The sequence below is a fragment of the Heliangelus exortis genome, chromosome 2 (genome assembly GCF_036169615.1).
Source record: "Heliangelus exortis chromosome 2, bHelExo1.hap1, whole genome shotgun sequence".
NCBI classification, from domain to species: Eukaryota; Metazoa; Chordata; class Aves; order Apodiformes; family Trochilidae; genus Heliangelus; species Heliangelus exortis.
The window spans coordinates 58,930,948-58,948,487 of NC_092423.1; the positions used below are offsets into that span (position 1 = coordinate 58,930,948).

Here is a 17,540-nt window from a genome sequence, read left to right on the forward strand (position 1 = left end):
GGGAGAGTAACTTACTTTCCTTCATGAAGCCTTGGGCTCAGCCACTACTCTGAGCTTCTTCATTAATCTCCATTTAGAATATGTAGTTGTCCCACAGACTTTCTCCATATAACCTCTACACCCCTACACACGCTTCATTTTGGAGCTGTTTTTGTTTCTGTGCAGCAGTTCCCTCCTTGTCCAGAAGTGCCCTTTTAAACACAGGTAGACTTCAGCTGCTCTCATCTGTTCACAGAGGATTTACCCAAGTGTCACTTTTTGGCAGGAGGAATAGTGGAATCCAGAGAAATACAATCATTCTGAGAACCAGCTTTTCTAGAAAGGCAGACATTACATTTCTGACCTTTCATTGCCACTTGTGTTAGATAGCTGAGTGTACAGAGTGTACAAGTATTAGCTATGTAACAAGATCATCTGATTGTTTCAAATATAAACACATAAACTCATGGGCTTGCAGTGTAGTCAGAAGAATATCTGCCTGGCAGATTATGCTCATACTGTAGCAGAGGGGAGTGTATGTTGTTGCTAAAAAGTGAAACCTTTCTAATGAGCGTGCTTTGCTTTTCTTTATTGTTAGGTATAAAACACAGAAGTACAGAACACAACTCCAGTCTGATGGTCTCTGAGTCAGAGTTTGACAGTGATCAGGACACTATCTTCAGCAGAGAAAAGATTGAGAGAGAGAATCCTAAAACCTTCATGAATGGATCCATCAGGAATGGAGTTTCATTCAACTGCAGCTCCAAAGACAGATAGATAACTGAATGGGGGTAAAAGCACAGAACACGTTGGTCCATCTGAAACATCTGAAACATGTTGGCTCGCCTCTGTTTTTCCAGAACTGAAAGCTTCCTAAAATATCAACTAATTGCAGCTGAAAGGGTAAATTTCTAGCACAGCTAAGGGAGGGAAGGAGGAAGGATTAGGTGGTCAGCTGGCTCCTCTTATTACTGTTATGGGAACAAGGAAAAGCACATCTTCTTGCATGTTCCAAGGTGAATGTCTGAACAGAAAACAGAAAGCCGTTTTTTCTGTATTGCTGCAACAAAACTATCCAGGTCTGTTATGCTAGTAATGGTGGTAACTGAGATGCATACAGATTCATGTCCTGTGCTCCTCTCTCTCTCTCTCAGGGAAGCAGTGTGATTTTGATGCTGACATAAACCAGTGAAAGCCAGTACAGATGAATTCCCTTGCAACTATAGAGAGTAACATGCAACTATAGAGAGTAATATGCAACCACAGGCTCCATCTTAATTTTCAGTTTAGGTTGGAAACAGAGCATTTTTAGTGCATTGTGTTTTTCTCTTGACTGTGCTTTGTGACTTCCTTTTCTAGGCTAGTGCTCATCAGGGGGAAATACATTTGTTTTCAAAGGAAGCTTACAAATTAGCAGTTGCACTTAATCGGCTGTAAAGTAATGTGATACATCTCTGTCCTCTCAGATGCTGTGTTCCCTGTATTTACATGGCAACTGTGGTGCCTGAATGGAAATCCAGCCCTAGGCTGCTTCTTTCATGATGCAGGTGCTTTGATGTTCTGAAGTCTGCCGTGTCCAGCCAGGAGTCAGTGTCAGAAAGGCAGGAAGGACTCAGTGCAATGAGCCTGCCTTGTATTTTGAGCATCCCAAACAACCGTTTGCTTAGAGAGTGAGTACTCTTAAGAACTCTGGACCTTTTAAGACTGAGCCCTCAGCCAAGATGAGTTTTCATCTGTCACCCTCATTGTTCAATTAAACAATGTGCCAGGCATTTGTGTACTGAAATATTTGTGACAAAGTACCCTATGTGAAGTAGGAGGGTCAACATCTATCTTCGTCTTGATGGGAATTGGTACTGAGGAAGGTTTTAGCTTGACTGTTAGATTGTTTTTACTTTTTCCTCTTTGTTCAGCGGCCAGGTTTGCTGGCCTAAAGAGATCCCTCTATGTGTTAGGGAAGGGTAAATGTGTTGGAGTTCTGATGTTCTTGTTTGCAGTCTGGGTAATTTCTTTACAGTGTGCTTCTTAGGCTTTAAAGCCATGCCCCCAGTACTCTTCTTGAAATGCCAAACTGAAGACCTGAGTTTCATACATAAACCTCACTTGTAGGAGGCATCTGTGTCAGTGGTACTGTCTGGCCACAACATCAGCCTTCCCTGGAAGTTCTTTTCCTAGCATGTTTGGGCTGAGCTGAAGGAATGATGTGTTCTGAGGAAGAAAATATTCATCTGGAAGCATTTTGAACAGGGTTTTTTGGACTTGTTAATTTGTTTGGTTTTTTAATCTGGTGGTAAAGAAGGGTGGACCAGTATAGAGATCTGAGGGAGCAGATGAGAAGGGTCAGGGAAGGGACATAGCCCATCTCCAAAATGAGGAGTAATTCGGTGGAGAATTCTGGGGCTTTTTCCATCCTTCGTGAAAGTCCAACACAACTTGAAGTAGCATTGAACATTGGCTTCTGTGCTTGTTACTGGAGTTCAGCAAAAGTCAGAAGGACTCTCTAGGTTGGAAGGAATCAGTAGTCAAAAATTGCAGCCACATGGAATGCTCATGCTTAGTTCCATATGCAGCCAGTCCCTAAAGCTACTCATGCTGCACTGAGAACCATTTATCTTGTGCCCAGTCCTGCATTTCTCTGGAGAGCTGAACATGGCTGCAGGAGTTATGGCAGTGGGAGAAGCTAAAGTGTGAAATAAAGAGTGATGAACTAAAAGGGCTAATGCACATGTTCTCCATGTTTTTCCCATACACACCAGCAAGGTGGTATCATTTGCATTATTCAAAAACCAAGTTTTAACTCTATGGGAGTTGTAAGCTATTTATTGCAACAAATTCACTTTATCTCACCCTCCTCCTTCTTGACTGTATATATATTTTTTATTTTTATTAATAACTTTGACAATAAAAGAAAGGTCAGCTTTTGATGCCTTTCAATTTCTGCTCCAGGTGTGTTAGCATTATAACACAATGTTCACTTTAAAACATTTCCAAAGAAAGTTAAGGCCCACCTAAAATGCTTCGGTGTTTTGGGGTTTTTTTTTTATTTGTTTTTTGTGTTTAAATCAAAGTGGAATTATGCTCTTGGAAACATGCACTTAAAAAGTTGCATAAGCAAGTACAATTTTGTATTGGCCGTGTTGCCATCATTATTGCCATTAATGCTTCTGCTAAACTCTGTGTGCAGTGTGCCCTTATTTATAAACTTATTGTTTAGGACATGGTGCCATCAGCAGAATCTTTCAGTTTTGTGAAGTCAGTAATTTGTGTGTTTTGAGTTTATTTTAAATTTTTAAAGCCGCTGCTGAAGCCTAGGAAGTTGTTCTTTTGAGGACTTTTTTTTTTTAATAAAAATACCTTAACACTAGTTGTCTAGTAGAACAACTACAGGAAACCATAAACCTTCTTTCTTTAATGCTGCAGACCTTCCAGGACTATTCCTTTTCTCACACACGTGTGCTGTGGGCTCTGATCTTTGGATCAGGGGCAAGACCATGTGCCATGAGAATATCTGCATGATTTAGCTAAGTATTTCTCACTTGACCTATTTATTTCTTATTGCATCAGACCCTAGAAAGTGGTAGTTGCTTACTGAATTCTGTTCTCTAGATGATGCTTTGACAGCTTCGTAGTTATGTTCTGAAAGATAAATATATTTTAATTTTTGAGCTTCTTCTAATTCCACTAGTTTGATTCTTCCATCCCCTTGGAAGAAATCATTCCTCTTATGTAAGATCAGGCTTGCACCTAATACTAACACCAAAGCTGAAAATAATACTCTCTGGCTATGTGAGTTTGTGATATCACATGTTAGTGTCACTTGGCCAAGCATGTTTTTTTCATGAAATAGCAAGCTTTTTATCTTGATTCACTGTAATTTTTATTTTTAGACATGCTTCTTTCTAGCAGAATGTCAGGTAACACCTGGAATGAAAGGGTCAGAAAACTATCTGTTAAGGTGCAAAAACAATGGTAGAATTCTGACACTTGATCAGATAGTAAGTAGCCTGTCTTTGAAGGCAAACATTGTGTTTGTGCTATGATGCCTAGAGTGTAGCCTTGGTGTGTATGTTGGATTTTCATTTGTATCTTGGTTTTACATTTGTACATTCTGATGTATGCACAAGCAGAGATTGTCCAGCTATGGAAAAGCATTGCTTTTGTATGAATTTTAAGTAAGGAGCGGAGGAAAAAAAAATTCTTTACCATTAGTGTCTGAGGCATTAAACAGGTTCGGTACTCAGCTTCAACACTCCATGCATTGTATACGCAGCACAAAACTCTCATGCTGCACACAGGTCATTGGCTTGGGTTTTTTAAATTTTCTTCACCAAAATGCTACTGCATTATGAAACAAAATCTGCTTTGGGAAATCTGCCGAGATGCACAGTAAATTATCTGTCCTGTGCTTCAGCCTTTCACGTAAACTGAGTGGATGCTGAAAGATTCAAGCAAAACATAAACTGTCTGATTTCAGAGGGTTTTTTATTTGGAAAGGGGGGAAAAAAGGCTACTCCTGGTTCATGTGTAAGAGTACATTCTCAACTGCATCCTTTTAGGTAAACAGTCGTAGCAGCTTCCCTCTGTCAGATGCATCAGATGCGGGTACTGTTCAACCATGCACTTTGTGCTGTCAGATGTGCTGCTTATTTAATGCTAATTTTCCCCTTTTTTATGTCTCTTGTGGGCAACAGAAGCACACACACACATGCAGGAACTTAACAGTGTGACAGCTTATCAGAGAGCAACTGAGTGGAGGTGTGTGTTCTCTATGCTGAATTTAAACTTCCCTTGGACAGTTCTGATAATCTTGAAATAATTATGTTCAGAGATACATTTCTTATTCCTGTTTTAAGCCTCAAGTGAAACTACTTTTGCCGCTCATTGTGCTGGTGATGGGCTGTTAGTTGGAGCTTTGGGATGGTGGTAATAAAATGACAGCTATTTTAGTCTTCTGAGGCATTTAAATGAGGTTTGAGAGAAGTAAACATTCCTTTAGGAGAAAGGAAAATAGAGGAAAATTAGTTCCTTAAAATTAGCAATTTCTTGTGCTTGACCCCGAACTGTAATACGAATCCCGTAATTCTGCAGCGAAGTACAACCCACTTCACATACCTTTTGTGTTCTAATGAACTCCCTAAGGCAAGGGCTCAAACCTTAGCTTAGAAAAACAGTTTTTAAAAGGAGGGGGAAAAGGCAATTTATTTTTCCTTTTGCACAGGCTACAAATTAAGTGCAGATGAGCCATACAACAATAGTTTGTCCCTGTATGGAAGCACTTCTCCCTGTGTGTAGATGGGTGAGCTATTACAGAATTTATATTAGGATCTGTTTCTAGGCAGTGTTATTTAATGCAAATGGTAATGTATTGTAACTGGAACCACTTCTGAGCTGAAATTATTACATTTACGTAACTAATAAAGTTCTGTCTTTGCTTCTAGGAATTTGTCAGGTACTTTTTTAGACACGGTATTCTGTATCGGACTCAAAACTCAGGTCAGGCTAACAGAGATCTGTGGTATACCATACACAGTACAATATCTGATCTTCCTACTGAGAAAAGCAAAACAGTGTATTTTTTTCAGAGTGATAATTCAGTATATCAGAGAGCAGGAATTAAAAAAACACTGAAGTTCAGTTAAGAGTTTTCATGTGGTGCTTGTCTTTAACGTGGTTTAATTGAGTGTGGGAACTGTTATGCCAAGTGTGGTCATTTAACAAGTTTTGTAGTTATTCTACAGCAAATCCAGTACTTGAGTGTTTGTAATTAGAGTGGCTGATTTGCAGTAATCAGAGGTGCCTAGTGTGCAGTGGAACCCAAAATGCTGCTGTTAGCTAGGGGTGAATTATGCTGCCTGTTTCTGAACTGGGAAAGAAACAATCTATGCATCAGTGTATGTGTAGCCTGTGCTGTTTCATAATAAAAGGTACTATGAGATACAAGTGTCTTTCTGTAAGGAAAGCAGGCACACCATAAGAGCTACTTTGTTATATTGTGCTGCAGTCTACCTGCTGCCTCTTACAGTCATAATTCTGCAATGGAATACTGGCCGGTGAATGAGCTGATGAGATACATATTGTCCTTTATTCAAGAATGGGAGCTGCTGGTTTGTTACTGTAGTGTATATTTTGGAAACAGCAGTAGCCTCCCCTCTCCCTTTTGAGTAGGCTGATGCAAGCCAATAGACTTGTGATAATCAGTCCTGCTTCCTAAACAACTTAGCCCTGTGTGCCAAGAAACTTCACCAGTCAAATGAACAGCTACATGCTCCCAACTTCTCATGTCTTGGAAGATACCAGGTAAAGAGATTTGACATTGAATGCATTTTCAACAAGTGCTAACATGTAACTTAGAGCTTCTGAACATACTTAAACTTCCTCCTTAAAGACAGTGCTAGCTTTCCATGAGCAGTAGGGCTAGGACAAAGGGCCAGGTACAGTGAGACAGTTCCTTCAGTGCTAAATCAAAGCATGCAGCTTCTTTTAATTACAGGACTACCCAAGTCCCAACGTGTGCCTGATTGATTTAGAACAGTAAAAATTATTTTAACCCTTGCAAACCATTTAAGCCATTGTTTGTGTTCTGTGACTTATATGAAAACAGCTAATCATAAAATGTATCTAAAAATATTTGTATCTGTGAAATGGATAGGCTGCAGAACCAGTAGTGTTCTTAAACATTTCTGTGATCTTGGTGACAAGAGATAAAGTGCCAGCTATTGTAAACAAAATCAAGTACTAGATACTGGTCAGGCTTGACATACTCCTCAGTAGCACTGATTGTCAGGTCTTCACTGGTACTGGGTCAGTGATCAGTGTTACTGACATCAAGAGCCTCCCTCACTTATACTGAGCCCCCAGTGTAACTTTGCCATCTCAGCATACTAATTTACTAGGTTACCTAGACTGACTTGCCAAAAAAAGCTTTTGCAGAAGGGATGGAAATAACGTCAGCCTGTTTAAGCTAAAAATGTTAATATCAAATAGTAAACATAGTTTCTGAAGAGTTTGTTATACAGAGAGAATGGGGGGAGGTGTGTGTGTCAAACAACAGCTGTTTAAATGTAACATAAAAAAATAAAATGGAAATTGGCCATGACTGAGATGGCTTGGAAATCAGAAGACTGTTTCTAAGGCTTCAAAAATGTATTAACTAAGTGGAACTAAGGCTTCCAAAAATCTATTTTAAATCTTAACAAATGAAGCAGAGAATTATGCAAGTAATCATATCTGAAAGGCATGCTGATCTAGAAAGCTTGTATCTTGTAGTAATATGTTTGATTCAGCATTGAAGGCTTGCATAAAAAAGGACTGATGACTTATTAGTATGTTGAAGTAGTCCCATCTGTTTGATTTAGTTTGAAGGGTCTGTATTTCTGGTAACCAAAAATTTTACATCTCATGAACATGAGAAATGCAAAGAAATGTCTTTTTTTTTTCAGTGCTAAAGCTGGCAGAACACAAAATTCTGTGCAAATCTGAGAGTGAACTTAATGTGGCTGCTGTTCATTTGTCAATTCAACAGTTAATAAGGTAACAAACCACAAAATTCAGTGTTTTCACAGATGTTATTTATTAACTGAAAACATTTTCCTATCACAGTTTTAATATTCATAAATTGCTAAACTATCACATAGTCGACCAAAGTGTGAGAATTCAAGTATATCGTTTGTTGAAGAATCACAGCTTTTGCTATGAAGACAACTTTTAAGATTATTCTGTGCTTAACTGATGTAGATGTCACTGATACAATGATACTATGCTGGAATTCAACCACAAGCCAATCCAGACAAAGGTATTTTTAAAATTTATTACATACCTTATATTTAATTATGGTTTGTGCTTGTTACCAGGCATAGTAAAAGGTGTTATTTACTAGAAAAACGTAAACATTAATTTTAACAGTGCTATTCTCAGAAAAGACATCAAGATTTTAAATGCACCAACACATCCACATTAGTAATTAATAGAGCAGCAAGTCAAAGATTTTATCCTCCCAACTGCACTGTCCCAAGAAAGACATCCACCTTGATGGCTGCACTGTCATTCAGCAGTAAATAAGGTAACTTTTATTTTTACCTACTCCTGCAGTTCACAGGCAGACATATTTTAAGTCTGTGTAGTTTACGTGGCAGATCCTCCGAGTGTGTACAATACCTGTAAGTGTGCCTGCATCTCTGTTTTGTGGTACCCAGATACCACATTTATGACCTTTCTACCTATTTACTCTTTCCAGTAAGAAATAAAGATGTACCAGCAGCCAAGGCTGGCAAACAGCTTCCTTATCCACAATGCTGGATGCCCCAAATTCAGACTGCCTGTGCACTTGAGTAGTCTTAAGTTTTAGAAGCTGACTATAATGAAGTTTCTTGCAACTAGTGTAGAAATAAGCCATCCTTTTCAGGTTCTTAACAACAAGCACATGTGCTGCAACCAGTAACAGTTTTTATTCTTTATGATCTCACATGTGCCTTTTTGGTGCATTGGAAATTACTGGGAGGGCAGTAAGTGTCTTTTAAGCCACCCTTCGGTTGGCATGATGTATACAGCCTGCTGACAAAATAAAGTGTTACAGACCCACCTGTCTCAAATGTTACACAAATACTACCATAAAAAAATATTTAGAAACAGTAAGTAGCAGTCAATGCTACCTTATGTGCGTGTTAAAAAGTCCCTATGAAACTCAGTTCCATCTTACTTCCCCAACTCCCAAGTCCTCCGTTATCTAATACCTCTTTGCCTGATTGATTAAATAAGATACCTTTTAAAATATCCCAGTTCATAGAGTACATTCATTAGTGTATGGGAAAAAATGCTCTTGCCTTTTTTTTTTTTTTTTTTTTTTTTAATAATTAGTAAAGCCCCACCAAATAAAGTTATCCAACATTGGAAAAAAGGAAACTATTCTACATAGCCAGCACAGTGCTGATTTATTTGTAAAATTTGCACATTTTGTAAAGTCTTTCTTTTGACTACCATTAAAATACTGTTTAAACAGCATGGTTTATTTCATATTCAGTAAGTTTTAAGTCATCTTTTGAAGATGACCATTATATCATAGTGTGGTGATGTATAGAACTCTCACCTCTAGACACTTCTATTTAAAGTTAGCCAAATTCAAAGGCTTTTTAAACCTTTTCTATTAGTGGATACTCACCTATGTAACAAAAAATGAAATTCAAGGCACAAAGCCCATAGGAACAGAACCACCTGTCTGCTCACATTCTTTGGAGGTGGCAAGTAATGTTCCTTTAGACACTGAGCAATGTTTACATCAGTGACTGTGTTCTACCCTAGGGAAGTCACATTCTTTTCATGGCAGGGAGCTTATCTTAGGTCACCACTTTTTCTTCCTTCAACCTGCCCTTAGTGTCCCTTACAACTCTGCAAGTTATTCCCATCTTCCTCCTGCTACTCACTAAGCCAGAAACTTCGTGTCCTGCACTGTCCTGTTCCTAGGACTGCTGTGGCTTGCAGACATCAAACAAGGACCATGTTAGATCCCAGGCATGCAAGCTGCTAGGCACAAATTACAGCTCTTTGCCCAGAAGCCCAAAGCTAAACAAGTGGCAGCTCTGCAACCAGCATTAACATGCCCTGAAAAAGCTGTCCATTTGCCTGCATGGATGCCTCACTGTAGCTAAAAGCAATTCCTCACCTTTCATAAGCATCAAATTCCCCCCCAGTTAAAAGAAAATTACACACCCACCTGTAAAAGAAGGTCACATAACCAAATTAGAAATTTTAAGTATTTACACAAAATTCTACTGGGAGACTGTCATCCTCAAAGCCTCCCACATCCACAGTAAAGCATTAGAGGCAGTAGAAAATAGTAGTCTAGCTTCCCTTTGCTGTAGGTTAGGATCTGTTTTCACTATGCACAAGATTGTGTCCTCCCAGTTACATACACATATTCAAAGAGTAGTATCTGTGCATTCCTCCTTACTCCTTCCTAAAAATTATAAACATTGTAATCACATTGCTGAAAAACTGAATGTATAAATTAAAAATGTGTAAAAGCATGGCAGCACAGAATAGTGTGAATATCTCTACACACACAGAACAGGATTGCTTATTTTTAAAGATGGTAGAAGTTGCATTCATACATATTTCTGGTTCAGGAAGCTTATTAAAACTACAGCACTTTTTTCCAAGCTGTTGGGATTGTACTTTTTGAAGATATTTATAAGCCTCCAAAGCAGACATATTTTATTTCTATGTATTCATCAATGCCATATTTTGAACCTTCTCTCCCTAAGCCAGACTGTTTTATCCCACCAAAAGGACTTTCCACTGAGGATATTATGCCTTCATTAACACCAACCATTCCGACTTCCAGCTGTTCTGCAACTCTCCAGATCTGAGCTGGATCTTGGGAATAGAAATATCCTGCCATGCAGATATGGAGATACAAAAATGGAAATTAAGATCAGGAGGGTCAATTGCAGAAGACTGTGAAAAAAAGACTTACCAACATTATGTCATCCCATAACACTACAGCTTTATAAAACCATAGAAATATATTTATCTGACAGAGAGACATACCTGCTAAACCCACATCAGCTGCATTTGCTATAGCAATAGCTTCTGCTTCAGTCTCAAACCTGTCGACAGAAAAAGAAAACATACAAGTGAGCCCTGCAGTTCATCTACTGTTTTGCTGATTTGCTGACAAGAAGTAGCCTTATCAAAAAATCAGTCAAGATTCAGTTTTTTATCCAAAAGATGCTTATTTTAAGCATCTAATTTAACTTTCACTTTGAAGCAATGGAGGAGTTTTTACCACTAACCTTAATTGTAAACTGCAGTTAAGTTACTAAGATTGCCAGTATCTAGGGAGGATGATGAAGGCAGCTAAAACAATTATTTCACATGGATGAGCCCACCAGTTTCCCCAACTACACAAACACTCTAAGCTATGAGAGAAAACAGTATGTTCTGCCATCACATTTGGTTGCTCTGACTGGAGGCAGGGAAGTTTTTAAAGACAGAAGAGAACTCTAAGCCATCCTCCATCAGAAAAACTTAGGACTAGCAAATCACACAACAAACTGCGAAGTTCCACCTCCTACTTCATATAACAAAGCATGAAGTTGATAAGGGTTTTGCTGCTATCTACCCTTGCTTACGTGCTGATGCAGTTAAAAAATAATTTTAAAGAATTAAAAACAGAATTTTCAACAAGTTGCAGAGATGCTAAATTCAGATCAAGAGACAAAAACAAATGAACCACATATTCAGAGTAAGTTTTCACATGTGTATCCCAGTCTTACTACAAGACTTGTAGGATCATATAGAATATCTTCTGGGAAACTGTTATTCAAGTCTTTACTAAACATTGTCTTTTCTTGTCTGCTTTTCTAATTGCTGTTTCTAATATGGAAAATGTATAATCTTACTTGATAACTGGTGCTAAAGGCCCAAATGTTTCCTCTTGGGTGCAAAGCATTTTTGTTGTAACATTACTAAGTAATGTTGGCTCAAAGAAATTCTTCCCCAAGCGGTGTCGTTTCCCACCAGTCACAATAGATGCTCCTTGAGAAACTGCATCATTAATGTGCCTCTCTACCTGAAGTATGCAAAACAAGAATCTCAGATCATTTAGGAATACACACTAGTATATTTTCCACTGACAAAATGATACTCTCCAGTATTAAACACAAGATTTTGAGGCTTATACTTTGCACAAGACCATTTGCAGTATTACTTAAAATTTCTCCTGAATTTTTATTTTACAGTCTCATATAATATCACTATGAGCATGGCCCCAGTCTCACTGATATTAAAGATTCTGCTTTTCTGTTGAAATGGAAGGGTTGTATCTAACATAAGAAAGTCTTTGCAGGACTAATAAGTACAGCCGAAACCAGTGATCAAGCACTGTGAAAACAGAAGCAAGTGACCCCCATTTAAAGAGAAACAGACAACATTTAAGATAGCACTAACAAGGATATTTGCCAACTCCTACGTCTACAATTCATTCAAAGACAAGTAAGTAATGAGAAAACTAAAGCAGTAATCTCCACACAAAATAATGTTCTTTGAAATTACAGAAAGGCAGTTAAGTGACTATCTAGTGCTTGCTTGTTTCTATATATAGATGTATATGATTCATACATGCTGTACTTCTGTGATGCACAAAGGGAAAGCACAAAGGAAAATCAAAGTAATGAATCCTGTGTTTCCCAAGTATTCTATTTCATTTTTATTTATAATCAGAAAGAATCTGGCAGCATTCAAGTATAATGGGTTTCAAAGCAAGCCTGTATCTAGCTGAGATATAGTATCTTAGAAAGTATGAAACAAACAATTTAATAATCTTTAACATTAGGAAAGGTGAAATGTTACAGAAAATGTGACCTAATGTAATTAAAAAAAAAAAAAAAAAAGAATTCCTGGAATCACAAGTAATCCGAAATAGAAAACCCAAACAATGAATGTAAGGTTTCAAGTCATCATTACATCACTGACAGCTCTGGTAATTTTAATTAATATTATTATTCTCCTTAGCTTTTGCTAAACAGAGGTACTGCTCTTCAAAATAAGCTGTCATTCAGAGTTCTTCAGAATGGCAGGATACCACACAACTCTCACAGTGTATCCAATTTCAGTAAATGTTCTTTACAGCTAGATAGTAATCAGGAAGAACCAGTTTCTCTTAAAGGAGGATTCTCTTCTTCCCTTAATAGAAGTAGGGTAATGCCCTTATCTGTTCATCTAAATGTATACATGGACGTGGAGAACACACTACCAGCCCCACTGCAAATACATTCTAACAAAATAAGTGAAAAAAATTAAATATAAATCTGAAATTACCAAAAAAAAAAAAAAAATTAATATGTCAGAAGATAATTTTTTTATTTATACCTTCTCCACTGCTTTTTCATTAATTAGTGGCCCTTGAGTAGTTTTTGCATCAAATCCACTTCCAACGTGAAGTTCTTTCTCCATAGCTTTAGCAAACTTTTCCACAAATTTGTCATGAATTCCCTTTTGCACCAGGAAACGGTTTGTGCAAACACAGGTCTGAAAACAAACGTGAAAAGGAAAAACAAATAATAGCATGCATATATATATAAAAAAAAGCTGTATCTCCATTAATTCAATCTGGCCTTCATACTACAGTAGGAGGCTTCTACAGTGATCTGTCCCCTGCCTCTTTTCTGTCATCATGAGGTGTTACCTGCCTTTGCCACTTCTTTCAGCACCCCTCTCACTTTAGAAATACAGCTTCAAGGAGCTTGTATGTGCATGAAATACACCATACTGCTAAATTTAAATAGCTTATGCTGGGAAAAGGTTTTGTGAGTTCTGTGAATTCAAAATGTGTTTCCACTTTCTCACAATCTTGCAAGAGTCTAGAGAACATCTTCATTCTTATACTGTTGACAGCCATGTATGTTGTGGAGCCACATGGGATTTTACAGTGCTGTTACTCAGAGATGCTGATAACTACCTTGAGTGCCCAGAGCCACATGTGACTCCAGCATCTTTCTCTTCACAAGGAAGCACTCTATGCTTTCTTTTTATATAAAATAGCTTATTTACAGCTTAAACTGTATAAACAGCTCTTCACTTTCCAACAACAAGGACAAAAATGTTACTCCTACCTGCCCCGAGTTTCTATACTTAGAAGCAAGGGCTCCTGCAACAGCACGGTCCACATCGGCGCTGTCAAAAACTATAAACGGAGCATGTCCTCCAAGCTCCATGGAAACTCTCTTCACAGTGCCAGCTGCATGCTTCAGCAGAATCTGGAGGCAATGGAGAAGACAAAGAAATTTGTACCTCTACCAGATGTGAACTATGGAACCACAGATGGAAGGCACTGGAAAACTAACTCTGGCAGGAAATTAATCCGCGTCTTCTCTATAATGCTGGACTATCTGTTTCCTCTAATGACAAAAAAAAACAAGGATTAATTTAATTCATTAAAATTTTTATAGAGATTAATTTCTGTCCAGGAAATAATGAAAAGGATCTTCATCAACTTCAGGTCAGGCTTTTATACACTAACACTGTCAGTCTTGTTTGCTTGTTCTTTTCTGTTTTGGTAATAAAAATCTTGGCTACTCTTACAAAATTCTTTGAAGATCTGAGAGAATTTGGGATTAAGATTTACCTTGATACTGCACTCTTCATTCAACATACATCCATCCCATAGAATTCTATCACCTTCTAGGCACAGTCTGCAGTTTTATTGATTTCATTACACATGGTAACAATTAAGATTGCTAAGTAGGGTTGACAGGATTCAAGGGCCTCACTTCTTTTAATACATTATCTCAAGTGCAGAAGCCATTCCTGAAGGGCACCTCTGAAACTCAGTTTCAGTATTACTACTGTGTTGTCACCCTATGATATGAAACAAGAGCATACTGTACAGAACAGTTCACATTTAATATAAAGCAACTATCCAGAAATTTTACGCAGGCATCCTTCTGTGAAGTACTGACACTATAAGTAAATAGGCAGTACCTCAGTAAGTACATAATTATTTGGACAATTTATGTACAATAGTCAAAAAAAGAAATGCTGTGTATAAAGGCACATGCTTTCCCCCTTCCTCTACAGTATAACCACTCTCATAATCTTAAAGGATATTGCGTGCCCTTATTTACCTTTCCTGTTGCCGTGGAGCCAGTAAAAGAAATTTTGGCAACCAATGGATCAGTGCACAAAACCTCCCCTACAGCTGGTGTCTGTTCTCTGGAACAAGGAACAACATTATACACTCCTGCTGGAATTCCAGCCTGGTTTGCAAGCTGCAACAGAAGAAACACAGAATTTGCACAATCAATGCATTTTGTATGAGAAATAGTCACTTAATGTTTATTTCTTGCTTTGAAGAAACCAGTATGTGAGCTGATGGAAACTGAAACTGCACAGCATGACTAGTAAGAGATGCCATGATGAGCACAGAGCTTCACTCCAGCTTAATCTGGATGACCTTCAAAGTCACCACAGGAAAGATACAAAGATGTTTTGTGTATTTAAATGGCTGGGTACTCTGAGAGGATCTAGGCCATGTTAAAAGGAACTTTCAAATATTCTTACTACACTAAAACCTCTGGATCAATTCAGCCACCTCGTCCTTCCTTTATGTATAAAGAAGTTCTCTTCAAAAGCCTATCCGCTGCATTTACAGCTTCAGTCCATTGCTAATGTAAAGCTCAGTATAAATGCTCACCTCCCCAAGAGCTAATGCTGATAAAGGTGTGTCCTCTGCAGGTTTCACTACCACTGTACAGCCAGCTGCCAGAGCTGCACCAACCTTCCGGGTAATCATAGCGCTGGGGAAATTCCACTGGGATGAGAGAGAAAATCACATTCAGACTTGTGAAAGTTTTGCCTCGTGTTTTTGCAGAAACGTCTGATATTTTCTGGTATGTTTATGCGATAACAAACAAGACCTGCATGATGTGCTTTTCCTAAGTGAACATTACAAAGAAATACTGCTAATCCGGGGAGACGTGAGCGCAAGGTAAAAATGAAACTTTACAGGAGTGTCTCCTGGGCAGGAAAATCCCAAAGGCCCCATGCTGTGGGCTGAGCTAAAAACCCTCATATGATTTGGAAACTTCAGCTATGCTTACTGGGGTTATAATGGCTGCAACTCCAACTGGCTGCTTCAGCACCAGGATTCTTCTGTCTTTTGAAGATGCTGGAATGACATCACCATAAACACGGCGAGCTTCCTCTGCAAACCACTCCAGAAAGGAGGCAGAATACAGGATTTCACCCTGTGCTTCTTTCAGAGGCTTCCCCTTTGATTCAATCAGATTGAAGATACACTGTAAGCAGCAGTCTGATACGATAAAAACAAATTCAAGTCATTTTGGAATTTCTGTTCTTTTCAGAATACTTTATAATCCCCTATAATGTATGTACACTACAGTCTCAAAAAAAATCATTGAATCATAGAATACTAGGGGTTGGAAGGGACAGGAGCAGCAATAGTTGGGTGACTTTGATATACCATCACTGTATAGCCAACATGTTGTAAGTTGTGCCAGGATTCATACCTACTTGAGACAACAAGGTGGAATAGCACATGTTCCATTTGTTTATATTACAAATTCTGCAGTTAGCTGGTATTAGCATTCTGAAGAAAATGCTAACTGTGGCAAGACAGTTGTAAGTTTATGCCAGGGACATCTGTTTCAGGCAGTATTCACGTTGACTACCTCGAGGTCTGAGGTAGTGCACTCATGAAATGAGTGACCATTAGCAGCAGTGACACCACAGAGCTGCTGAAGTATCTTCCAGCATGGTTTTATGCAAAAGTATACCAGTCTGTGAGCTCCTAGACTGCTCCATGATGCAAACAAAAGTACAGAGGGAAGCTGACTTGGAGACTTTAATAGCGCTGCAACTTTTGTTGAGTCAATGAAACTGATAAACATTTCTGCCATGAAACCCATGGTTTAGGTTGATGTGTGCGGCTGCACACCGTGAAGCACAACGTGGGTCTGATTTCTACCGGATTGTGAGGTACTGTTGTTATCAAAATACCACATTGTATGTATCTATGTCAGTAACGTTTGAAATGTTGTCCATTGACCTAGCAGAGTGATGCGAATGCACAGCGTGTACACTAGGCTTAATGTTAAGTTATAAGAAAAGATACGGTAGCTAACTGGTCAAACACATAGAGGGTGTTTTGACAGCTGTCAGTGTGATTTTATTCCAGTGTTAGCATCCCGGCTTGAGGCTTCTAAAAAGGCTGAACGCTACCAGGGGCCAGTGCCCGTGCTGACAGGGGCAGACAGCACCGCGCTGCTCCGCGGCAGAGGCGGTGCCCGGCGCCGTACTCACGTTCTCCGCCGTTATGATCTTGGCCAGCTCGTCCTTGTTCTCCATCATCAGCTCGTACCACCGGCGGAGCCGCATGCTCCTCTCCTGGGAAGAGAGAAGACAGCCGTGGTCCCCGTTACGAATTTCTTCGAAGGGGAAGCGAAGCCCTGGGGAGACCCCGGGGCGGTCCCACAGCCCGCTGAGGGACGGGCAGCCCCCGCCGGACACGGACCTCCCCTCCCGGGCCACCTCCCGCTCCGCGACGCTCGGCCCGGACTCCCCTCACCGCCCAGGCGGGCGCCATCTTCCGCGGCCGCTCACCTTGGCGGGAAGGCGGCCCCAAGCAGCGCCGGCCTCATGTGCCGCCCGCACGGCCGCCCGCGCCTCGGCCGCCCCGCAGTCGGCCACCCGGCCCAGCTCGTCGCCACTGGCCGGGTCCTGCACAGGGAAAGCGGCGGCCGTCTCCACCCAGCGGCCACCCACCAGGCCACCCCGGCGCACCAGAGCGGCGGGCAGCGCCCAAGTGCTGCGCTGCGCCGCCGCTGCCGGACCCGGGGGCAGCGGGGAGAGCAGGAGGAAGAGGCGGCGGCGGGCGGCGGCGGCGAGCGGCCGCGATACGAGGCTCGCCATGGCCGCGCAGAGGGTACAGCCTACGGGGCCCGGGTCGAGCCCCACCGCCCTGCCCCGTAGGAGGAGCTGCGAAGGGGGCGGGCCAGAAGCGGCTTCCCGCTTGCGTACGGCGGCGGGCGGGCACACAAACAGGAGCC

At 40.2% G+C, this 17,540-nt stretch overlaps 2 protein-coding genes across 4 annotated transcripts in view; one reads left to right on the forward strand and one right to left on the reverse strand.

Moving 5' to 3' along the window:
- KIAA0319 (KIAA0319 ortholog) overlaps positions 1-5,416 on the forward strand; it is a 56,166-nt gene extending 50,750 nt beyond the window's left edge. Inside the window, exon 21 of one of the 3 annotated variants that reach the window (XM_071736301.1) lies at positions 578-5,416. In XM_071736301.1, the coding sequence (XP_071592402.1) occupies positions 578-756 (179 nt within the window). In that variant the 3' untranslated portion in view covers positions 757-5,416. The remainder of the gene's footprint in view (positions 1-577) is intronic. The other 2 variants (XM_071736300.1, XM_071736302.1) reach the window with 2 other exon arrangements.
- A 2,109-nt stretch (positions 5,417-7,525) lies between these two features.
- ALDH5A1 (aldehyde dehydrogenase 5 family member A1) lies at positions 7,526-17,464 on the reverse strand. Its single transcript, XM_071736303.1, has 10 exons — positions 17,095-17,464; positions 16,795-16,878; positions 15,573-15,743; positions 15,167-15,283; positions 14,598-14,741; positions 13,587-13,730; positions 12,844-13,002; positions 11,376-11,545; positions 10,522-10,580; positions 7,526-10,365 (listed from the first exon to the last, which is right to left on the reverse strand). The coding sequence occupies exons 1-10, from the start codon at positions 17,401-17,403 to the stop codon at positions 10,160-10,162; spliced, it is 1,563 nt and encodes a 520-aa protein (XP_071592404.1). The 5' UTR covers positions 17,404-17,464; the 3' UTR covers positions 7,526-10,159.
- Between the last annotated feature and the right edge of the window lie 76 nt (positions 17,465-17,540).

Excerpts from the sequence above, each read along its gene's own strand:
- ALDH5A1 (XM_071736303.1), bottom strand. The coding sequence starts at position 17,403 with ATGGCGAGCCTCGTATCGCGGCCGCTCGCCGCCGCCGCCCGCCGCCGC. Across the intron at positions 15,744-16,794 it reads AGATCATAACGGCGGAGAAC|GGGAAGCCTCTGAAAGAAGC; the intron begins GTGAGTACGGCG and ends ATTGAATCAAAG. Across the intron at positions 10,366-10,521 it reads AGCTGATGTGGGTTTAGCAG|GATATTTCTATTCCCAAGAT; the intron begins GTATGTCTCTCT and ends TCTGCATGGCAG.